Source organism: Pollicipes pollicipes, unplaced genomic scaffold (genome assembly GCF_011947565.3).
Source record: "Pollicipes pollicipes isolate AB1234 unplaced genomic scaffold, Ppol_2.1 Scaffold_6138;HRSCAF=7277_pilon_pilon_pilon, whole genome shotgun sequence".
Lineage (NCBI taxonomy): Eukaryota > Metazoa > Arthropoda > Thecostraca > Pollicipedomorpha > Pollicipedidae > Pollicipes > Pollicipes pollicipes.
The window spans coordinates 8,604,225-8,623,456 of NW_023596818.1; the positions used below are offsets into that span (position 1 = coordinate 8,604,225).

At 52.6% G+C, this 19,232-nt stretch overlaps 1 protein-coding gene across 1 annotated transcript; it reads left to right on the top strand.

Moving 5' to 3' along the window:
- The first annotated feature begins 1,516 nt into the window (after positions 1-1,516).
- LOC119105849 (motile sperm domain-containing protein 2) lies at positions 1,517-15,933 on the top strand. The gene is made up of 9 exons (XM_037229404.1): positions 1,517-1,659; positions 4,613-4,793; positions 10,216-10,379; positions 11,424-11,791; positions 12,635-12,719; positions 13,277-13,383; positions 14,008-14,205; positions 14,532-14,790; positions 15,378-15,933. Exons 1-9 carry the CDS (start codon positions 1,596-1,598, stop codon positions 15,380-15,382), a joined length of 1,431 nt encoding a protein of 476 aa, XP_037085299.1. The 5' UTR covers positions 1,517-1,595; the 3' UTR covers positions 15,383-15,933.
- Positions 15,934-19,232: the final 3,299 nt, after the last annotated feature.

The window sequence follows — 19,232 nt, forward strand, 5'->3', positions numbered from 1 at the left end:
CGCAACCGAAAGCAGGGCGATGTACATCGCATCAGCTGATCGCATCTCCTTCCACCGACGCGGCGGACAGGGGGGGGGGGGGGGGGGACACCTGCATCAGTGTCCAAGCGGTTAGTCACGGGTCAGGAGCTCTCTCCAGGGCGATCGGTAGCTTCGCGAGGACAGCCGGTGATCATCAGGCAGTAGACATGCGTCGGTCGTTCACTGCGTACCTCTCCGGGGGTCGCTCCACTGCTCGGCGTGGTTCTGGCTAGACGCCGGGCCAAAAGCTACACTGCACGATGCGAGCATGCATACTGGCCCGGTCAGTGATCTTCGGCGACAGGGTGCCCGACGGCACGGGGTCAGGCTGGGGCATAGGACTGTCCTGTGTTATGTGGACGTGCGTACTGCCTCCTTCCTTGATCCTGTAAGCCGATTCCCCAAATGGGATAAAGCGCAGCCCTGAATGCCCTCTGCCTACTCATTGTGAAATGCTTCTTGCGTCCTCGTAATGCGATTAAATCCATAATGATCTATGGAATCAGTCAAACAAATGTCGCGCTCACTTCAGGAGTGCGTCGGCCTTCACGTACCTTAAAAACTTTGATTAAGTGCGAAGTAACATGCATAGGTTCAGCCAAGATATATCAAGACCAATAGGATCACTCTCGGCCAGCCTCATTCTATACGCGAGGAGAGCAAGATGCGTCTTTCAAAGTGGTTGACAAAGAGGGGAATGCTACTGAGGACGTTACCCTCTTTGGAAAGAGCATTATTGCAGCACATCTTTGCGGAACTCCATGGCAGTCTTGGCTTCATACGACTTTTTGGGCCTAAGAGCACAGTAGTTAACTGCCACTGTTTCTCGGCTCTCCGATCGGTCCGCCAATCGTGATGATTCCATCCCGCACTGATTTCGCATTTATTCGGCCGCCGCTGCTGTGTCACCGCACCCATAGCGCCGTCTTCACCTGATGTGACCCCGCACCCACAGCGCCGTCTTCACCTGATGTGACCCCGCACCCACAGCGCCGTCTTCATCTGATGTGACCCCGCACCCACAGCGCTGTCTTCACCTGATGTGACCCCGCACCCACAGCGCCGTCTTGACCTGATGTGACCCCGCACCCACGGCGCCATCTTCACCTGATGTGATCCCGCACCCACAGCGCCGTCTTCACCTGATGTGACCCCGCACCCACAGCGCCGTCTTCATCTGATGTGACCCCGCACCCACAGCGCCGTCTTCACCTGATGTGACCCCGCACCCACAGCGCTGTCTTCACCTGATGTGATCCCGCACCCACAGCGCCGTCTTCACCTGACGTGACCCCGCACTCTCAGCGCCGTCTTGACCTGATGTGACCCCGCACCCACAGCGCCGTCTTCACCTGACGTGACCCCGCACCCTCAGCGCCGTCTTGACCTGATGTGACCCCGCACCCACAGCGCCGTCTTGACCCTGATGTGATCCCGCACCCACAGCGCCAGTCTTCACCTGATGTGACCCCGCGTGACCTGTGCTTCCAGACAAGGTTGACCCGAGAGACGCTCGCCGGGCGAAAACTGACCCGCTCTGGTGCAAGCGGTTTCTGTCGCACGGCGACCTCGACATGGACAAGGCTCTCAACTTCATGATCGACGCTGTCAAGTTTCGAAAGGAGATGTGTGCCAATGGTGAGTGATACGCTTTCTGCCGTGGTTGCGGTTGCAGTTTGGTGTATCTCAGGAGCTCCTGCCAGCTGCTCGAGTTTTATGAAAGTAACGCTGCTCATGGACTATTTGAAGACGTCATAATCCTAGCTGCAAGCCGATAGAAGGTAATACGACAATAGCTTCCTTTTTACCAATCTACAATGAAGTATGGTTGATATATCCGTTTCATGTTCAAATTGGCCATTGGGCGAAGCGTGTGGAACGATCCAACCATCGCAGCGTTGGATGCTTTCGTTTCTCCTCTGCGTTCTTGGCATTTTCGATCAGCTTTACCGCGCTTAGTATTTGCCCGTGTAGCACTGGAATGAAGGTGATCTACAAAAATAAAAACGCCACAAACATTTTAGATACATGTGACTTAGCGTCTTACGGAACCCGTGCAAATGGTGCCGTCTTGAGAGCTTGTTTGAGGTGCTACCGTTTTGCTGTTGCAACCTTCAGCTCGGCTCGACTCGGCATTGCATTCCGATAAATCCCACCCACGCTCCGCGCTACAGTCGGCGCTGCGGGGCGCGCGGATCGCCCGAGCCTGCTAGGAGCGCTGCCCGGATTAGCGGCAAACCATTACAAGGCCGCGTTTGCTGCACAACCTGCCCGGGCGAGGACCTGACCTGGAACAGAGTGAATGTGCTGCCTTGGGGACGGTTCAGCCTGCACTCACCGCCAGACCAAGCCTGGAATCATCCGTGGATAATAGGAAGGCTGGGTTCTGGCATCTGGGTCTCGAAGTTGAACGTGCCGTACTAAACAATGAAGTATGGCATATGCGGCAGCGTCCACGCTAGCCTGCACCGAGGTAGCCGCTACGGCCGTCATCCGGAGGAATGCGAACGTGTCAGTGTGCGCAATGACCTGGAACAACCACTGCGGGTTGGACGAACAGTTCACAGCGCATCGCATGGTTGGGTGTGGCTCTGGGACCACATCAAGAAGACCCCGCGCGCCAAGGATGGGCTTGCCACTCCATCCAGCGGTTGCGTGCCCCAAGCCATGAATTGAATATCCGAGAAATGGACGCAGTGAAGTAAGGCGCCTTTTGCGGCGTGGCGCCAGCGAGGTGATGACAAACGGGATTATTATCACCGTGTGGAGATAGCAAAACGTAGGCGAATGGAGCCCGTTGTCTGTGGGAAGCCATGCAAACAAGACTTATTGACACGGCACGGGGCCGGTCGAATGTGTCAGGGTGGGGGAGGGGTGAGTAGGGTGATTTGACACCCCAAAATATTAAAACTAATAGAGCTAGAGACACCAAATCCACAGAGAAGGTAGGCCTGTGTGAGAAGTCCCTTGTGTCACATTCAAGCCATGACCTTCGGGTCAGCTGAGATCCAACAAGGTTAATTCAGATCGGTGCTCCAACTGCCTCAAGCCTCCGCATGTCACCGCCTTTACCTTAAATGCCGTTTCTTAGGGAACGGTCACTGGCATTCAGCTCAGGCCAGTAACCTACTTTGACCTATGGAATGTTATGGTGACCAGAACCTTACTACATTTTTTTTATTTTTAATCGACATGAGCAAGAAGAATCAGGTTGAGCGGTACATTTTTTAAACAGAATGCTGTTTGCGTCATTTTAGGTCAGTGGGCTACTCCAACACTAAGAAATTTTATATTAGACGGCTGTTGACACCCCTGGAATAAAAATATAGAAATAAGCATAAAAAACTGCCAAATGTAGCAAGTTTTTGGTCGAGAACGCAGTTGACTTTGACTTCATTCTAGTATTCGTACCTGACCCAGAGTCAATGAAATTAGTCGTAATCCTAAATTCAATGGTATCGTTGTCTAAGAAACTATCTCAAAGATGCATTGCACTGCCTACCATAACGTTGTCGCACGAGATCGAACGACTCCCCATGAGTTGTCTTTGCGGGTAGCTATATCCTGTTGTTGGATTTCCGTAAGTCAGCGGCATTACAGGACACATCTAATTTCTAGCACCAAGAGATCCGCTATTTAATTCCTCACAGCTATGCAAAATTTGGTGCGACTACGCTTTTCCGGGCGGAAATTATTCTGGAAAACTTCCGGTGGTGAAATTCAGTATGTTATTCATTAAGGCATTGGGTTTGTGTGAGATTTTCTTTGCTCATCATTTTTTTTCATCACACGGTGCTTTGGCGTACACCAATTAGCATGTCGGTGCATGTAGTGACTGTGTGTAGAAAGTCCGTCGAAAAGCATAACCGGCAGGACCGAACCAGACAGGGCCACTGAGACAATAAAGTCTATAAATAGGTGACACTAGCAACCACTCGGCTTGCGGCATCGTTCGTAATTTTGTAGCCTTGAGTCTTGAGCTCCGATCTGGTTCTGGTGTGCGAATGTGTTTTCCCACGTATGCGTTGCGCTCAGAGATATGCAGCTTCAGTGCATGTAGATGTCGTGTATTGCGTAAAGCGCTGACAAGCAGGAGTATGTTCTGCGGGCGCTACGTTGCCGATGAATACGGGAGAGCCACCGTGAGCTTTGCTTTATCCGTGGGTTATGCTGAGTTACCATTTCCAATGCACAAATGCATGTTTAAAAGGAGCACAACTTGTATTCATGAGTCAAATCACTCATATGACAGATGAAGTGATCATCGCACATAGTTAAAGATACCGTCATACGTGCACATAGCTAAAGGCAACGTCATACATATCTAAAAGAACCGTAGAACTTGGCCTTTTCTGATGGAGAGTACGTCGCAGTATGTTTGACATTCACTGTGATTGTTTAGACATATATTGGCTGACATGCAGTTCCCTTTCGGCGCGCGACGGCCGTATTCCTGACTCATACACGGCACGATGCCGTGCGGCATTCCCTTTGCTGTCTTACATGATCTGCCTTTATTGCATACGCGGTCTTCAGGTCCTAGCTGTCGACGGCTTGCTGCTGTCCTCTTACCCGTCCTCTTCGCCGGCAGACATTTCTCTCGACACGGTGGACAACACGCTCTTCAGCAAGGGTGTCATGTGCACCCATGGACAGGACAAGAAGGGATGTAGGATCGCCATCTTTAACGCCCGGTTCCACGAGAGGGTGTCAGGAGCGAGGTTTGAGGATGTGAAGAAGTTCCTGGTGTTCTGGATTGAGAAGGTGGATAGGTGAGAATCGTAAGCATTAGGTAGTTGCATTTGGAGTGCTTGCAAGGGCTGCATCTACATCTACACCGGCTGGAATTGCTCATTTGAAAGAACAACGGGTTTTTCACTTCGTTTAGTCCAATATGTGGTCATTACAATGCCTAAAAAGTTTGAAGTCTTCTTGCTGAAGGTAAGTCTAAACACAAATGTCCGCAGGGGCGAAGTTGTCTGTTCAAGGAGGCAATAAAGTATGATAAAAAACATGTCTCATGTTGCCATGTTATATGAGAAACAGGTAAAGTATGTTGTGGTGAAAAAGCTGACAATGTTTTTTGTTGATAGCGTTTTTCTTTTGGGAATGAGTAGGCAGCAATGGGGTACTTTCCGTTGTTTTGGCCTCAGGCTATTCTCGTTCAGTGTTACCATTTTTTCAGACTTCTTTCGTTCATTGTTATTGTTTCTTAACTCCAGACTTTAAACTCATGTCATTTTCGTTCAATGCCTTGGTTTTTTAAAGCTCAGGCTTTTTTTCTTTCTTATACAGTTCCGCTAACTCACTAACGTATTTAATACCTGGCTATAACCAGAACACGTAGGCAATGTTTGCGTTGTCCAGAGGCTGTTCGCCTGGTTCGACGTACTTCGCCAGTAAAAGGAAATTTCTTTATTTAAAATATTGAGCACTTTTGGGAAGCAGAACTCTTTTTAGAAGTGTGGAGTGCGTGAAATCGGTTGTTTTTTTGCGGTGGGTTTTGGGTAATGCACCCCGTAACGGTTTGGTCATGTGTATGACAAAAATATTATCATGAAATTAGTTTTCGGCCGTTAGATTGTCTCGCACAATCTTTGAAATGACATGAATTCCCAACAGGTGTTTCCAAAATATCTACGATAGCCCTCGTCGAATTACCACGCCCCTCGTGTACGGCGCCACCTTTAAGTGTTTGAAAAGGAGTTATGGCGTCAAGAACAGTTTTCAAGTTAAAATTTGCTATTTCCATGGCTTTTTAGCGTTTCAGTACGTCTGTTGTTTTGTTATTTGAATTCCTCAAATGGGAGAAGCCGCGAGTGTATCTTAAATGAGCACGTATTCATTCACTCCCTGCAACCCAAACGGGACACATGAGATTCAGCTTTGGGGAATATCGTTGCTTGTTTATTGCTTATTGTTGATTGTGTATGGTTTATTTGGTTTATTTAGGGCGTAACAGTTCACAGTCAAAAGTCTAATTCCGGAAGCAGTCCGGTTTTAAAAACAATAAAAATACGATGCACATACAAACTAAAAAACTTACCACACACGCATACACATTACACACAGACACACATACGCCTTACGCACTCAGACACAACGGTCGTTAAAGGAGCGCACGACGAGAACGGGCAAACCTAAGCAAATAAGACTGGAATGGTTTTGTCTGCTGGAAAAAGGACGGTTTGGGGAGAATGCTGAAGAAAACAGTTGCTGATAAGTGGTAGATGTGCGGCAAACCAATTCTTAACGGCCTTTACCCTGCAAATGGTTAGTGAAAAAGATTGGTTTGCCGGGAGCACCGGGTGGGTGTAGCCAGACCGAACAGGTCTGGTAACTGGTACTCATATCTGGTAACTGCAGTCAAACCTCTGATGATATACGTTTTAAAGAAACGATGTGTCAGACTGAGCAAAGCGCGCCGTGATAGATGCCGTGATGAGAAACGGCAACACCGTTCCAAATACCGCCATCGTACTCCATTAATTATCTTACATAAGCGTTGAAAGCACACATTAAAGCTTTATGATTAAGCCTCTCTTGACAAGGACACTGCGGCATTTTCACGCCCTGCATGAGAAGGCCCAGAATCCTGTGTGCTTTTGAGACATCCATCTAGGTGGTCGGTAAAGGTGTGTTGGATATCCAGGAGAACGCCAAGATCGCAAATCTGCTGGTAGCTATCCAAGCGGTGACCGTCTAGTGCATATGAATGGCGAACAGGTGATGTAAGGAGGGTGAATGAGGTGGTTTTGCACTCAGCTGGGCTCGGTTTCAATCCCCAGTTTTTGGACCATTCACGGAGGCGACCCAAATCCGCCTGCAGTGCGGGGCAATCTGCTATTCCGTGATCATGTAAGGACGGTGCATGGCTGCTCTGGTTTGCTAGCCTTGAAAACACCCAATATTCGTTCTGTTGACGCCATAGCCGTTTTTGAGTACACTACAAAGGAACATTGAACACGGGGTGCATGGTGCGTCGCGCAGAGTTGTCACGAATGTACCAGACATATGTGGTGGGGATTCATTTCAGTTACATGCTGGTGGCGTCCAGTGCACCATGTGAATCATCTAGAAAGCATGGTCTCACGGCTAAACTAAAGAATTCGCCCACGCTCCCAAGCAGCCTTGACAGCGACACCATAAGCTATTTTGATAGCAAAATTTGTGCATGGCTGAACTATGACCAGGGACATTTTCCAAAGTCCAACTTACCTACACACGTCACTTTACACACCATATGCTTTAAAGTGAGGCTCATTTTATTTCGGAAAAAGCTCTATGACTGAGTTTGTATTCATTAAAGCTGAAGGAAATCCGCTCAGGTCTCAAAAAATTATGCCCCACTTTTTTACGACAACCCATGCGTAGTCTATTTTGTGAGCAATTTTGCAGCGGTTTGGGGCCATTTCGTCTGGTGTCGTTAGATACCGAAGCAATCACACTACCGTTCAAAGAAAGGCGACCAGCGTGGACTTCTCCTGTTTACGCTCGTAAACCAATCAAAAACTGTATATGTCACTGGGTGTTTCATGATGTGTCATTTAATGTACGTCCCGGAGGTCTAGCACACGATACACATCGGTATGTAGGTTCAAATACGCAACGCCTCCCTGCAATGTTTTCGTGACGTTTTTGAAGAACAAATTTTACCAGCCATATTTCAACGCAATAAATACTGCTCATAAAGATCACGATAAGACATGCGGCCGTGTGCACAAACAAATTGCAGAATGACTTCGGATTGTGTTTCGACGGTGGCAAACAAGGGTGTAGGTTTATGAGCAACGCTTACATCTGCATGCTACGGTCATCATCGTCGCAACTCCTTGCGTCAGTTATCTTAAACGGTCCAGTGAAACGCTTCGTTAAGTAACGGATTCGGCACCGAGCATTCTCACCCCAGGCTCGGTGCGTTACCCCCCCCCCCCCCCGCCCCGCCTTCTTAGAAGTGTTCCCCACTTGACCTCACCCCGCCCGCAGATCGGCCTCACGCTGCAGCCGTGAGTTGCATTGTAAAAGCCCTGCACTTGGCACGTGCTTCATAGGTGATTGGGTTACTGCGTGTGATAGAGGTTATGGCAGCTGCTAAAGCGGATAAATCAGTCTCGACTGTGACTCACCTAAATTTGCCGAAGGTACCGCCTTGCTCGACATGGAAGTAGTTGGTTTTGGGATCGCTTCCGTCTGTCCGAGGTTGGCACAAGGCCGCCCTGCACTTGACCCTGCCCGGATTCGGGATCAAGTTAGCTCCGTATTCAACTTGACGGGATTCCCGAGGCGCGTTTAAACCTCGTCGCTCTGTCCATCCGAGCTCTGTGGGTAGAACTGATAATGCAGCCTCGCGCTAAGCGCAATCGACTCTGACTAGACGAGCCTTATCAGCCAGCACTTGAAGCTTCACCTCACTAATGCGCGCAACAAATGTGTGCCAAGCGTCCTTTAGATGCGAGTCCTCGTGTCGGCTCCGATCGTCTCAGATGACTGCCGCAGATATTCAGGGCACTTCTTTTAGGTGACGCGGTTCGAATGTGTCCCGCGCCTTTTGCAGAGGGCATTCGCCATTTGGCCTATATCTGCGGGTTAAAACGCATCCTGACGTCGGCCCGCCCTTGGTGCGGGGGTGTCAAACCGAGGCTAAGCTCGCCACCCGTGACGTCGCCCCCCCCCCCCCCCCCCCAGCTGGCTTCCCAGGCGAGGCGATAAGGACGCGGGATACCGGAACTGATACTGGCCGCGGGGCCCTGACCTTTGCGGGGAGGCCTCCGTAGGCAAACAGAGCGTTACGTGCTGCCCTCTCGGCGAAGGGCTGTCCAAAATTTGGTCCGACGGAACGCCTAAACTGACAGACATATAGACATAAAGACATCAGGCCAACAAAGAGCCACAAGGGCCCATCGAAGTCGGCCTACCACAAGATCTGCACCAAGCCTTGACACTAATGTTACCACCTGACCTGCCTGAATGTTGCTATAAATGAGATCCTTAGACCAATAGAGCTCGTCCAAGCGGTTTTTAAATGCTGCTAGGCAGTGATTTCCTACAACTTCGTTAGGCAGTCCATTCCAATGGTTCACTGTTATTTGACGAAATGGCATCTGCCTCTTCATATTTCTACTCCTACCTTTTGCTAACTGAAACTGGTTTCCTCTAAGTCTCGGCCTAATTTCCAGCGCTCCTTGTGGATCTACCTTGTCTATCCTTTTCAGAATTTTGAATACCTCTATCAGATCCCCTCTAAGTCTACGATGTTTTATTGAATACAAATCGAAGATCTTAAGCCTTTGATTACATTCCAAGCTGCCAATCCCATTTATCATCCTAGTTACTTTTTGCTGTACTCTCTGTAGCCTGTCTATATATTTTTGAAAGCATGGGGACCAAGCCTGTTCACAATTCTCTATGTGCGATCTGACATAAGCTAAGTACAACTTTTTGGCAGCATTCCTACTTTTTTAATAGGCATTCCTGGTAATAAGTCCCAGTATCCGAAGAGCCTTGCTCCTAGATGCCCCACATTGCTTTTAAGCCTTTAAATCCCTGGAAATTGTATTCTCATAAGTCCTTTTCGTCCTTGATCTGGTCCGTCTCTCGGCCTCACATGCTAGCTAATGCACTCACCGCCAGAATTACCTACATGCATCATCTTACACTTGTCGTAACTAAATAACATCTGCCGCAGGGAAGCCCATTTCACAAGTTTCCTCTAAGTTCAGTTTTATCTGGTTTGCATTTTTTGACAACGCTGCCAGTTTAACGTTGTCAGCCAATTTAAACACCTCACTTTTTAATCCAACCTCAGTATCATTCACAAAAATCAGTAAGAGCAAACGGCCCAACACCGACTCCTGTGAAACTGCATCCCTCCAGCTCTCCCCAAGCTTTAAAGAAAAGTAGGTCAAGTTCGGAACGAAGCCCGTTTTTGACGAGTTTTGGGGGTAAGGCTCTTAATTTATGACGGTTCGGCTCCCTCGCTTTTTCCGAAACTTTGCCCCTGAATACGATTTGGTGTTTTCGCTTTAACTGGGTCACTATAATAGACAGCTCCCCAGGTTTCATGTGGCATCGGTCCCTGATTAGCAATGCGACACGGAGTATAGGCAATGATATATCTTTCACTCGAAATTGAATGGGACAGATGATCACGAACGGCAGCAGAGTTTCTTTTCACTGCGCTGGGTCGCTTCGCAGGGAGGAGAAGGGGAAGCGGATCAGCCTGTTCTTCGACATGGGGAATGCCGGCATGTCGAACGTCGACATTCCGTTCATTTCGTACCTGGTCAACCTATTTAAGTTCTACTACCCGGACATGCTGAACAACATCATGGTGTTCGAGCTTCCCTTCATCATGACTGGTGAGTTCCGGTGTTCAGATGTGCTGGGGCCCTGCAGCGCGATGCGTGTGAAGTCCCGCGTTCAGATGTGCTGGGGTCCTGTAGCGTGATGCGTGTGAAGTCCGGCGTCCAGATGTGCTTGGGCCCTATAGCTTGATGCGCGTGAGTTCTGACGTTCAGATGTGCTGGGGCCCTGTATCGTGATGCGCGTGGGGTCCGGCATTCAGATGTGCTGGGGCCCTGCAACGTGATGTGCGTGAGGTGCGACGTTCAGATGTGCTGGGACCCTGTATCGTGATGCGTGTGAGATCCAACGTTCAGATGTGCTGGGGCCCTGTAGCGCGACGCGCATGAGATCCGACGTCCAGATGTGCTGCGGCCCTGTAGCGTGACGCGTGTTTTGTGGGACGACGAGAAAGAAATCTCGCCGGTGATCTGTACATCGAGGGCCTCAAATTGTTGGCTATTGATAAGCTAACTGAAGAAAATCGTTGGCCAAGAGGCTAGAAATCATACCCGAAGAGAGCTACAATATGTCGCTGGTTAACGCCAAGGTCTGTGTGATGCAATGTGTGTCAGTGACAAGCGCCAGTGTACGATGAACGATGAACAGTGTACGATGTACGGTCACGGTCATAATGCTTCCATCCTTATTAGAGGCAAATGCAATGGGTGAAGTCTTTGTTTTAAGAATGACGACCTAATTGCACGTTTTACCTAGAATGACTGCCATGTTGCGTGGGCCACCGCCCGTGTGCATGTCACTCTACCCGCGTGCACTACCCGCGTGCACGTCCCTCCCGGCCCGCGTGCATGTCCCTCTCGGCCCGCGTGCATGCCCCTCTCTGCTTTATCCATATCTATCTATTTTGCATGTTTTTTCTTCAATCCGGACGCTTCCGTCTGAATTTGAGTCCTCGAATATGTCAAGATGCTCCGGAGAATATCTTCGCTCTCCTGAGGTGGGGTGTTTGGACATCATATTTCGTGACTGAGACTGTCACGGGTGACACCGAGAATGGCGTCGAGCTCTCCACGCCTCCCTCACGCGTGCTCCATCCACAGCCGCCTGGAAAATCGTCAAAAACATGCTGCCTGCGAAGTCCCACCAGCTGATCAAATTCGTCTCGAAGAAGGACGCGAACACGCTGGTGCCGGCCGAGTGCTTGCTAACGCGCTGGGGCGGCGAGGACAGCTGGGCGTACTCCTTCGACCCCGAGGAGTGCGCCATGCCGCCGCTCCCCTTCCTCGGGGCTCAGGCGACCGGCGCCGAGGACAAGCCCAAGGTCAACGGGGTCGCCAACGGTCACGCCGGCGGGAAGATGGCTAACGGGCACGTGCGCAGCAGTCAGAAGTCGTCTCAAGGTCACGATAGCGCCGCCAAGTATCTCAGCGTGAAAGATCCGCCGAGCTCTCCAGAGTCGGGGCACAAGGTCAGGCAGTAGAACCAAGGTCAAGGTCAGGTAGCTTGTTTCGGAGGGATGTTTCGCAAGCTGTGGGCTGGATGGAACAGGTGGGTGGTTGAGTCATTGTAACAATAAGTAAAGGTGTCTGGGTGCGATGTAAAGGTAACACAATCTGTTATGCCGCTGACTGAGGTAGGTGCTGTTGCATTTCGCGCGATCTTAAGCAACGGCTCTGTCATCGCTATCGTAGTCTTACATACTACATGTATTCAGTGCTATGGAACTGTAGGGGCTTTGCGACACACTCCCTTCCTAACTTCCCAGTTGTGGGTGCTACGGTTTTAAGTTTCTTAATGAAACAATGGACATGGCTAACGGCTAGGGTGTTTTCCAGACGTGGAGGTTAAAGCTACACGAATTTGTGGTTCTGATGTGGGGCACGTAAACCAGATAGCTATACAATATAAACCATATATATATATATATATATATATATATATATATATATATATATATATATATATATCCCCTCTCCTCAGACTTCCCTCCTTCCCCTCCAGTTGCATTTATATAATTATCTAAAACGTGAAAATCGTAAGTGCTGCAAATGCCCTAGGGCATCGAGTAAAAGACCAATGGTTTTGCTACTAGAAGAGACGTATGTAGTTAATCCGACTTGCAGCGATTTGTGTCAGTCGTGTGACAATGTCATCCAGCCGTGCCAGCCGCCATGTTTGTTAGCCATGTTAAGTGATAAGCATCTTGACAGACGCAGCACGGAGCTTCCAAAACAGATAAAAGGCCTGTTAACTAAACATTGGTCCACGGCAGAAACCAAACTATTTTGATTTTGTCGCACGGCGTTGGCAGGTGCGCTTCCCTGACGACGTCAGCACAAACAGTGACGAGCTGTCCGACTCAAAACTGCAGGAAGATAGCTCAACGGCCGAGCTAGGTAAGGCGTAGATCGCAACCCGCCGTCGAAGTTGCGTTACGGTGTTTTCAATGAGGCAAGCCCAAAACTCTGCTGCTCCCACACGAATGAATGGCTGTTCATCCTCGACGCGGTCAGTGCGGGAATAAAAGCTCGCTATGGAAGTCCCTGTTAGTTGGGCTGGGGCCCTCTTCAATGTCGCATCGGTTTGGCCCGCGAAGGTGTAACGAGCATCAGTAGTTGGCCGGGGGTGATAAGCCTCGCACGCACAAACCGTTATGATCATTCCCCGCCCGCCAACGTTCACGAAGGTCGCCCGAAAGCCGCCCGTTCGAGCAATGTGAAACGTGAAGAAGGTGCATGAATGTTTCTCGATGAAGCCGAACAAACACGCGCATGACTGCTAGCATGCGCCTGTAAATTTCACAAAAGGCGTAGTTCGTGCTGTCACTAGACAGCACAAATTATGTCTTTTTGAAATTTACAGGCCGTTTTTAGAAGCACCCAACTATTTCCATTTTCCTGCTAACCGACCAGAGTTAGGCACTGCACCATTGCCATGGTATGGCGTGTTCCAGGGAAACTGCTGGAAGTAACGCCAGGCGAACAGCTGTGGTTTGGATCATCCAAGACCAAGCAGACGATAACGCTGAGCAACATCCGAAGAGCTGGAGTCGCCTTTAAGGTAAGCGATGACGTCACACGATACAAAAAGCCTATCTGAACCCTCTTGTCTCTAGATTCTGTTGGCAACCATCGCCGCGATCGCGAGCTTGATATCAGTTGTGCTTGTCAAACAGTACGCGATAATAAAACAATGCGCATCAGTGGCAATCTTTTGGCCTAGCTCACATTGATGCAATCTTCTCACAAATAACAAATCCTAAAATTGTCAGCACCTATAAATCTGATCCATATGAATCAAGCGGTAAATGCGCTAAAGGTGCTGAAAAGTTACACGCTGATTTCGTAATGGGTCGTACATCCATGCATAGCCCACCTTAGACTCAGCGCTGTTTTTCTACTCCTGTGGCGTCATCGGAGAACTGACCGGAACACGACCACCCGTACTGCCCCTCGTCAGGATTCCCCCAGCTACCAACAGACCGACATCCACAGTCCCCTCCTCTGCGGCTCATCAGGCGATGGCCTCTGCCTGGGGAACAACACGCTGCCGAGTACCCAACCGGCTGTCATCATACGTCCAACCGTTCCCTTCCAAAGCGCCTGAGGCTGGTCCCACCCGCCGATAAGCCCCCGCTGCTGGCCCCTTCCTCTGCGCTGACTCGCCGCCCGCGCCTGCGCCCAGGTGAAGACCACGTCTCCGGACAAGTTCCGCGTGCGTCCCAGCAGCGGGGTGGTACCCACCGGGCGGCGCGTGGTGGTGGAGCTGGAGCTGTGTGACGGCGTCACACCGCAGCACGTCGTCACGGACCGCTTCCTCATCCTGGCGGCCGGCGTACCGCACGAGCGCGTGCCTGCCCGCGACATGGGACGCCTCTGGAGGGTGAGACGGGGTTCACCTCTGAGGGGTGAGGCAGGGGCCACCTCTGTGAGGTGAGGCAGTGGTCTTTTCAGGGAAAGTGGGCCTTAAGAGAGTGAGACAGAGGTACGCGCCAGCAGCCATCTTTTGACCCAGTTCACACTGATGCAATCTACTCACAAATTACAAATCCTGAAGTAGTCACTGCCGATATATCTGATGAATCAAACGGTAAATGCGTTATATGTGCTGAGGTAGGTAAGCAAGTGATTCAAGTTCACGCTTTCGTCGGCGGGACACACAAAGTCCCCACTTCACCGCCTCAGCCCGCTCTTCCCTCCCCGCCGCAGAGCCTGCCCAGCGGAGACAAGCTGGAGCACTGCCTGCGCTGCGCGGCCGCGCCCGCGCTCAACGACCCGCTGATGGCGCTGGTGCGCGGCCTCGGCACCCGGCTGGAGGCCGTCAGCCAGCGGCTGGAGAAGCAGCAGCAGCTGGCTACAGAGACGGAGCAGCAGTACGCCAAGACGCGCCGCCGGCTGGGCGTGGCGCTGGCGCTCATCGCCGCCACAGCCGTCGCCAACCTGTGTCTGGCGCTCACCGTGACCAGGTGTAAGCAGCCTGTTTTGAGCTTCTTGTTGTAAGATGTGAGCCAGTTGCCTGACCCTTGTAAGGCAGCTGAGTTTGGCCTGCGTGTTTTACTTGAAATTGACAACCAATGCGTCCAAGTGAATGATCCATTTACCCTTCGGATGTATGATTCAGACTCATGCCTATAAAAGGCAGTTGTACTTAAACGTACTGAAGCGTGCCCTGTACTCAAATGTCCAGGAAAGACCAGGTGTACATCCTTTCCCTACTGTGGCGAACTATTCAGATATATCAACCGTGAAATAGGTTTGAATCTTTTCGCCGAACTGTGCGCATTGTCTGAAGGTGTAACCAATGTCCCTGGCATCGTGGATAGTAACATTGAATGCAGTCAACACCTCGCGAACCGAACTATGGAAGAAAAATGTGAAAATTATCTGCCCCATAGCACCTTCGATCGACCAGCTTGCACACTAGAGTGCAAAAAAACGGTTTGCGCAAGGCATTTTGTCACTGCGGGTAGCCAGAATTGTGTCCGCGTTACAGACAGCACTGACCAGCCCCTCCCTGCACCACCACGCAGCTTTCAGACACCGGCATGATTCCAGGTTGAACTCCTTGGCCGTCACTGTTGGCCAGCAAGCGGTGAGAAGGCCGCCGCGGGAGCGAGCCAATCCAGACGAACCATGTGGGTTGGTCGCCACACCGGCAACCCACGCTCCGAATGTCGTCGAAGGCAGGCCAATCCACCAGTCGACGCCGTGAAGCCGTTCTTACCTCAGAAATGTTACCCCGGGCTGTGGTCGGTCCAAGAGAAACCAAAGGGCAGAGCTGGCGTGCAATCAAACATAGGATAGCAAGTCAGAAGTCTGTGGGAGCATCTGCTTTTTGGTAGCGGAGGCCGCGCTCCCGTCTGGCGCAGGCTGGTTGGGCTACCAGTGTCACGAGTGCCAGAGCACGTACTCTGACCGGTGGTGTGCGTGCTTCCAAGTGTTCAGCTCAGACATTTAGCTGCTGATCACACGCGTGTGTGACATCAGATCTTAAGGTGCCAGCTGTCGTCGTCAGGAAGTTCAACGTGTTGGCTGGCCGTTAGTGACGTCTTTGATCGTACCGATGGAGTGGCGGCTCGGGAGAAAGCCAACAAATATATGAATCATACAAGCCTCGCAGTCTTACGAATATATTTCGCAATGCGATTCCCATGGGCTTGAATCGCACACAGTCGATTTACAGATCCATCGGTAGTCAACGGCTGTAGAGGGAGCGGAGGTACTCATTAAAAAAGACGCACGAGGAATAACCCGCAGACCAAACCGCAGAGCCATTTATGCTGCGAGATCCTCACCAAACACACCATGGCCCATCCGGTCGAGCATATCCAGACCTACATTCTACTGTGTGGAATCCAAGCACATGCTTTGAGCCGCTGTGACCTATGTTTCTCCCCTTCATCTGATAATGGTGCCCCTCTCCGTTAGCCATAGCTGGTACAGCATCACCAGTTGCAGGGCCTGGTGGGAACTGTAAATCCTTTGTTCCGGTTACACCAATAACAGGACCAGACGTGCGTGCAGTAGCTGGGGCATGGTACGCAACACGGACTAGATTATACATGTGTACAAAACACTGACTTGGGGAACAACCAACGCATCAACAAGCATGTAAATTAGATTGGAGTACGTCGCTGAAAGCTTATTAACGCCATGGTTGGGCCGTAGCAGCCATGTGGTGAAATCATAACATTGAAGCCACGGACAAAGCATTGCGACAGGAAGCTCCGTTATGAATCCAACTGCATGGATAAGACACGCCCGCCGCGTGTGATTACGATCATCGAGTCTCAACTCAGACGTTTCACAAGCACCGACCACCGCACGTTTCTGCCCCGCGCGCACCATGTTCGTCACACCAGCACATGACAGCGCCACCTACAACAACCATCGTACTTGCCATTGTCCCACCCAGTGCACGTGCCAGACTTCGCAAGAATGCGTTCGGGTTCGTATCACAGCACGTTGCTTCGCCGCCCTTAACGCGGGCCAACGGATCACGACAGCCATACACCAGGTCAGTGCGGTGAAGGGCGATATCGGTACACATCAGCTGGCAGGTCACGGTGATAGGCCATCGGCTGGCGGCAGTACCCGGGCCAGGGTGACCTGACGCTGTTAGCTAAGCTGTACTCGAGGCACGCCAGCATACCAGCCGACTGAGCTGGCACTGCGTGCGGTGGCCTTACGCCTGGTGGCCAAGCAGTACACAGCTGACGACCCCTCGTCCTCAGGACAGAGCACAGCTCCAGACGACCCCGCGTCCTCAGGACAGAGCACAGCTCCTGACGACCCCGCGCCCTCAGGACAGAGCACAGCTCCTGACGACACCGCGTCCTCAGGACAGAGCACAGCTCCTGACGACCCCGCGCCCTCAGAACAGTGCACAGCTTCCAACGACCCGCACTCTCCGCTAACCCGACCCAGCTCCACACGACCGGCGACGGCGGCCGAGCGCATCCTCAGAGGGGCGTCGGCCGCGGCTCGGCGGCCGCCGTGCAGCACAGCGACTCGTCCGCCTCCTCCGCCGGCTCGACGTCGCCCGCCAGCACGGCGTCCACGGGCTGCTCGCCCCGCCGACGGGGCCCTGGCGGCGGAGAGGGCCGGAGCGAGTCAGGCTCCACCCGGCTCGCCGAAGAGACGACCGCGCCCCTACCGATGGCCAACCGGGCGTAAAAAGAGAACGAATACGCAGGCAGACGGGTAGCAGAGGCCCCCATCCCCCCTTTCGACAGACTGGGCGGCGAAGGCTCAGCTCGTTTTGCGCAAAGCTGCAGTGCCCAGCTGAAGTTTTTTTAGCGATTGTAGTTACTTCAGCCATTATAAGCCCGCACCTATCAATATGTAGCATCACTTCGTGACATATCCGACGTCACCAGAACCAAAGGTTTATTCCAACAAAAAGGCAGCGTTAACTAAATCCTGATAACCAGCGAATTTGTGACGCGGCTGCCCATCCGAGCCATGCCTTTCAAGTGACAAGTCAGCACCACAGCTCGAGGCGCGGACATTCACGCGGTGCTACGAGGCACCCATACCACGGCTGCTTGAAATATGCCGCTCCCGCACCATTGGGAAGGAGAGGGGCACGCGACACCGGCACTGACATGCCAGAGTGGTCATAAACTTCATCCGAACCGGGACACCGGCAGCCGAAGCATAGACTAGCACTGACGTGGACATGCGTAGACTCACACCTGAAGCATAGACTAGCACTGACGCAGGAAGACGCAGACTCACGCATGTGCACCTGGCCTGTGCTCTGCCCCCCAGCCCTGGCCAGAAACCATGCCCTTCGTCGCTTACAACGCGCCACGCTCTCACTCCAAACATCATGCCTCCAGCGTTCCCCGCGTTCGCATGCTCCGCCCTCCATGCCCGACCCCATGCCTCCAGCGTTCCACGCGTTCGCATGCTCCGCCCTTCACGCCCGACCCCATGCCTCACAATCCGCTGCTGTGCCCGGCGTCCCGTCCTCCACCGCTGTGCCCGGCATCCCGTCCTCCACCGCTGTCCCCGGCGCCCCGTGCTCGCCCCTGTCCCCAGCGTTCCGTCCTCCACCGCTGTGCCCGGCATCTCGTCCTCCACCGCTGTCCCCGGCGCCCCGTGCTTGCCCCTGTCCCCGGCGCCCCGTCCTCCACCGCTGGCCCGGCCACTCACTGCCGAGCCAGACGGTCAGGCGGTCGGCCAGGGCGGCTCGCAGCCGCGAGAAGGCACCTGCTTGGGACGAGGCGGTTCCGACTGGCCTGGACGGAGAGGTCGGCGTCTCGGCGGTGGCCCCGTCCGCCGGGCCGCGTCGGCCCGCGTTCACCATCCGACCGCCCACGTAACCTGCCGACAGAGGGCGGATCGTCCGGCCACGTAACCTGCTGACAGAGGGCGGAAAGTCCGGCCACGTAACCTGCCGACAGAGGGCGGACCGTCCAGCCACGTAACCTGCCGACAGAGGGCGGACTGTCCGGCCACGTAACCTGCCGGCAGAGGGCGGACCGTCCGGCCACGTAACCTGCCGGCAGAGTGCGGACCGTCCGGCCACGTAACCTGCCGACAGAGGGCGGACCGACCGCCCACGTAACCTGCCGACAGAGGGCGGACCGTCCAGCCACGTAACCTGCCGACAGAGGGCGGACCGTCCGGCCACGTAACCTGGCGACAGAAGGCGGACCGTCCAGCCACGTCACCTGCCGACAGAGGGCGAACCGTCCGGCCACGTGACCTGCCGGCAGAAGGCCGACTCTGCAGGCATGACATGCTACACCGTGACCCGTGCCATCAGATGATGCCATTATAACAAGGGCATAGCTATAGTAAATCAGCTCTGACGCCTTAGGCACCCTTCGGAAGTCGATAACAGCCGCCTCGGTAGATCGCCGAGCGCCACCAGCCCAGGCACAGCCTCGCACACAGCTC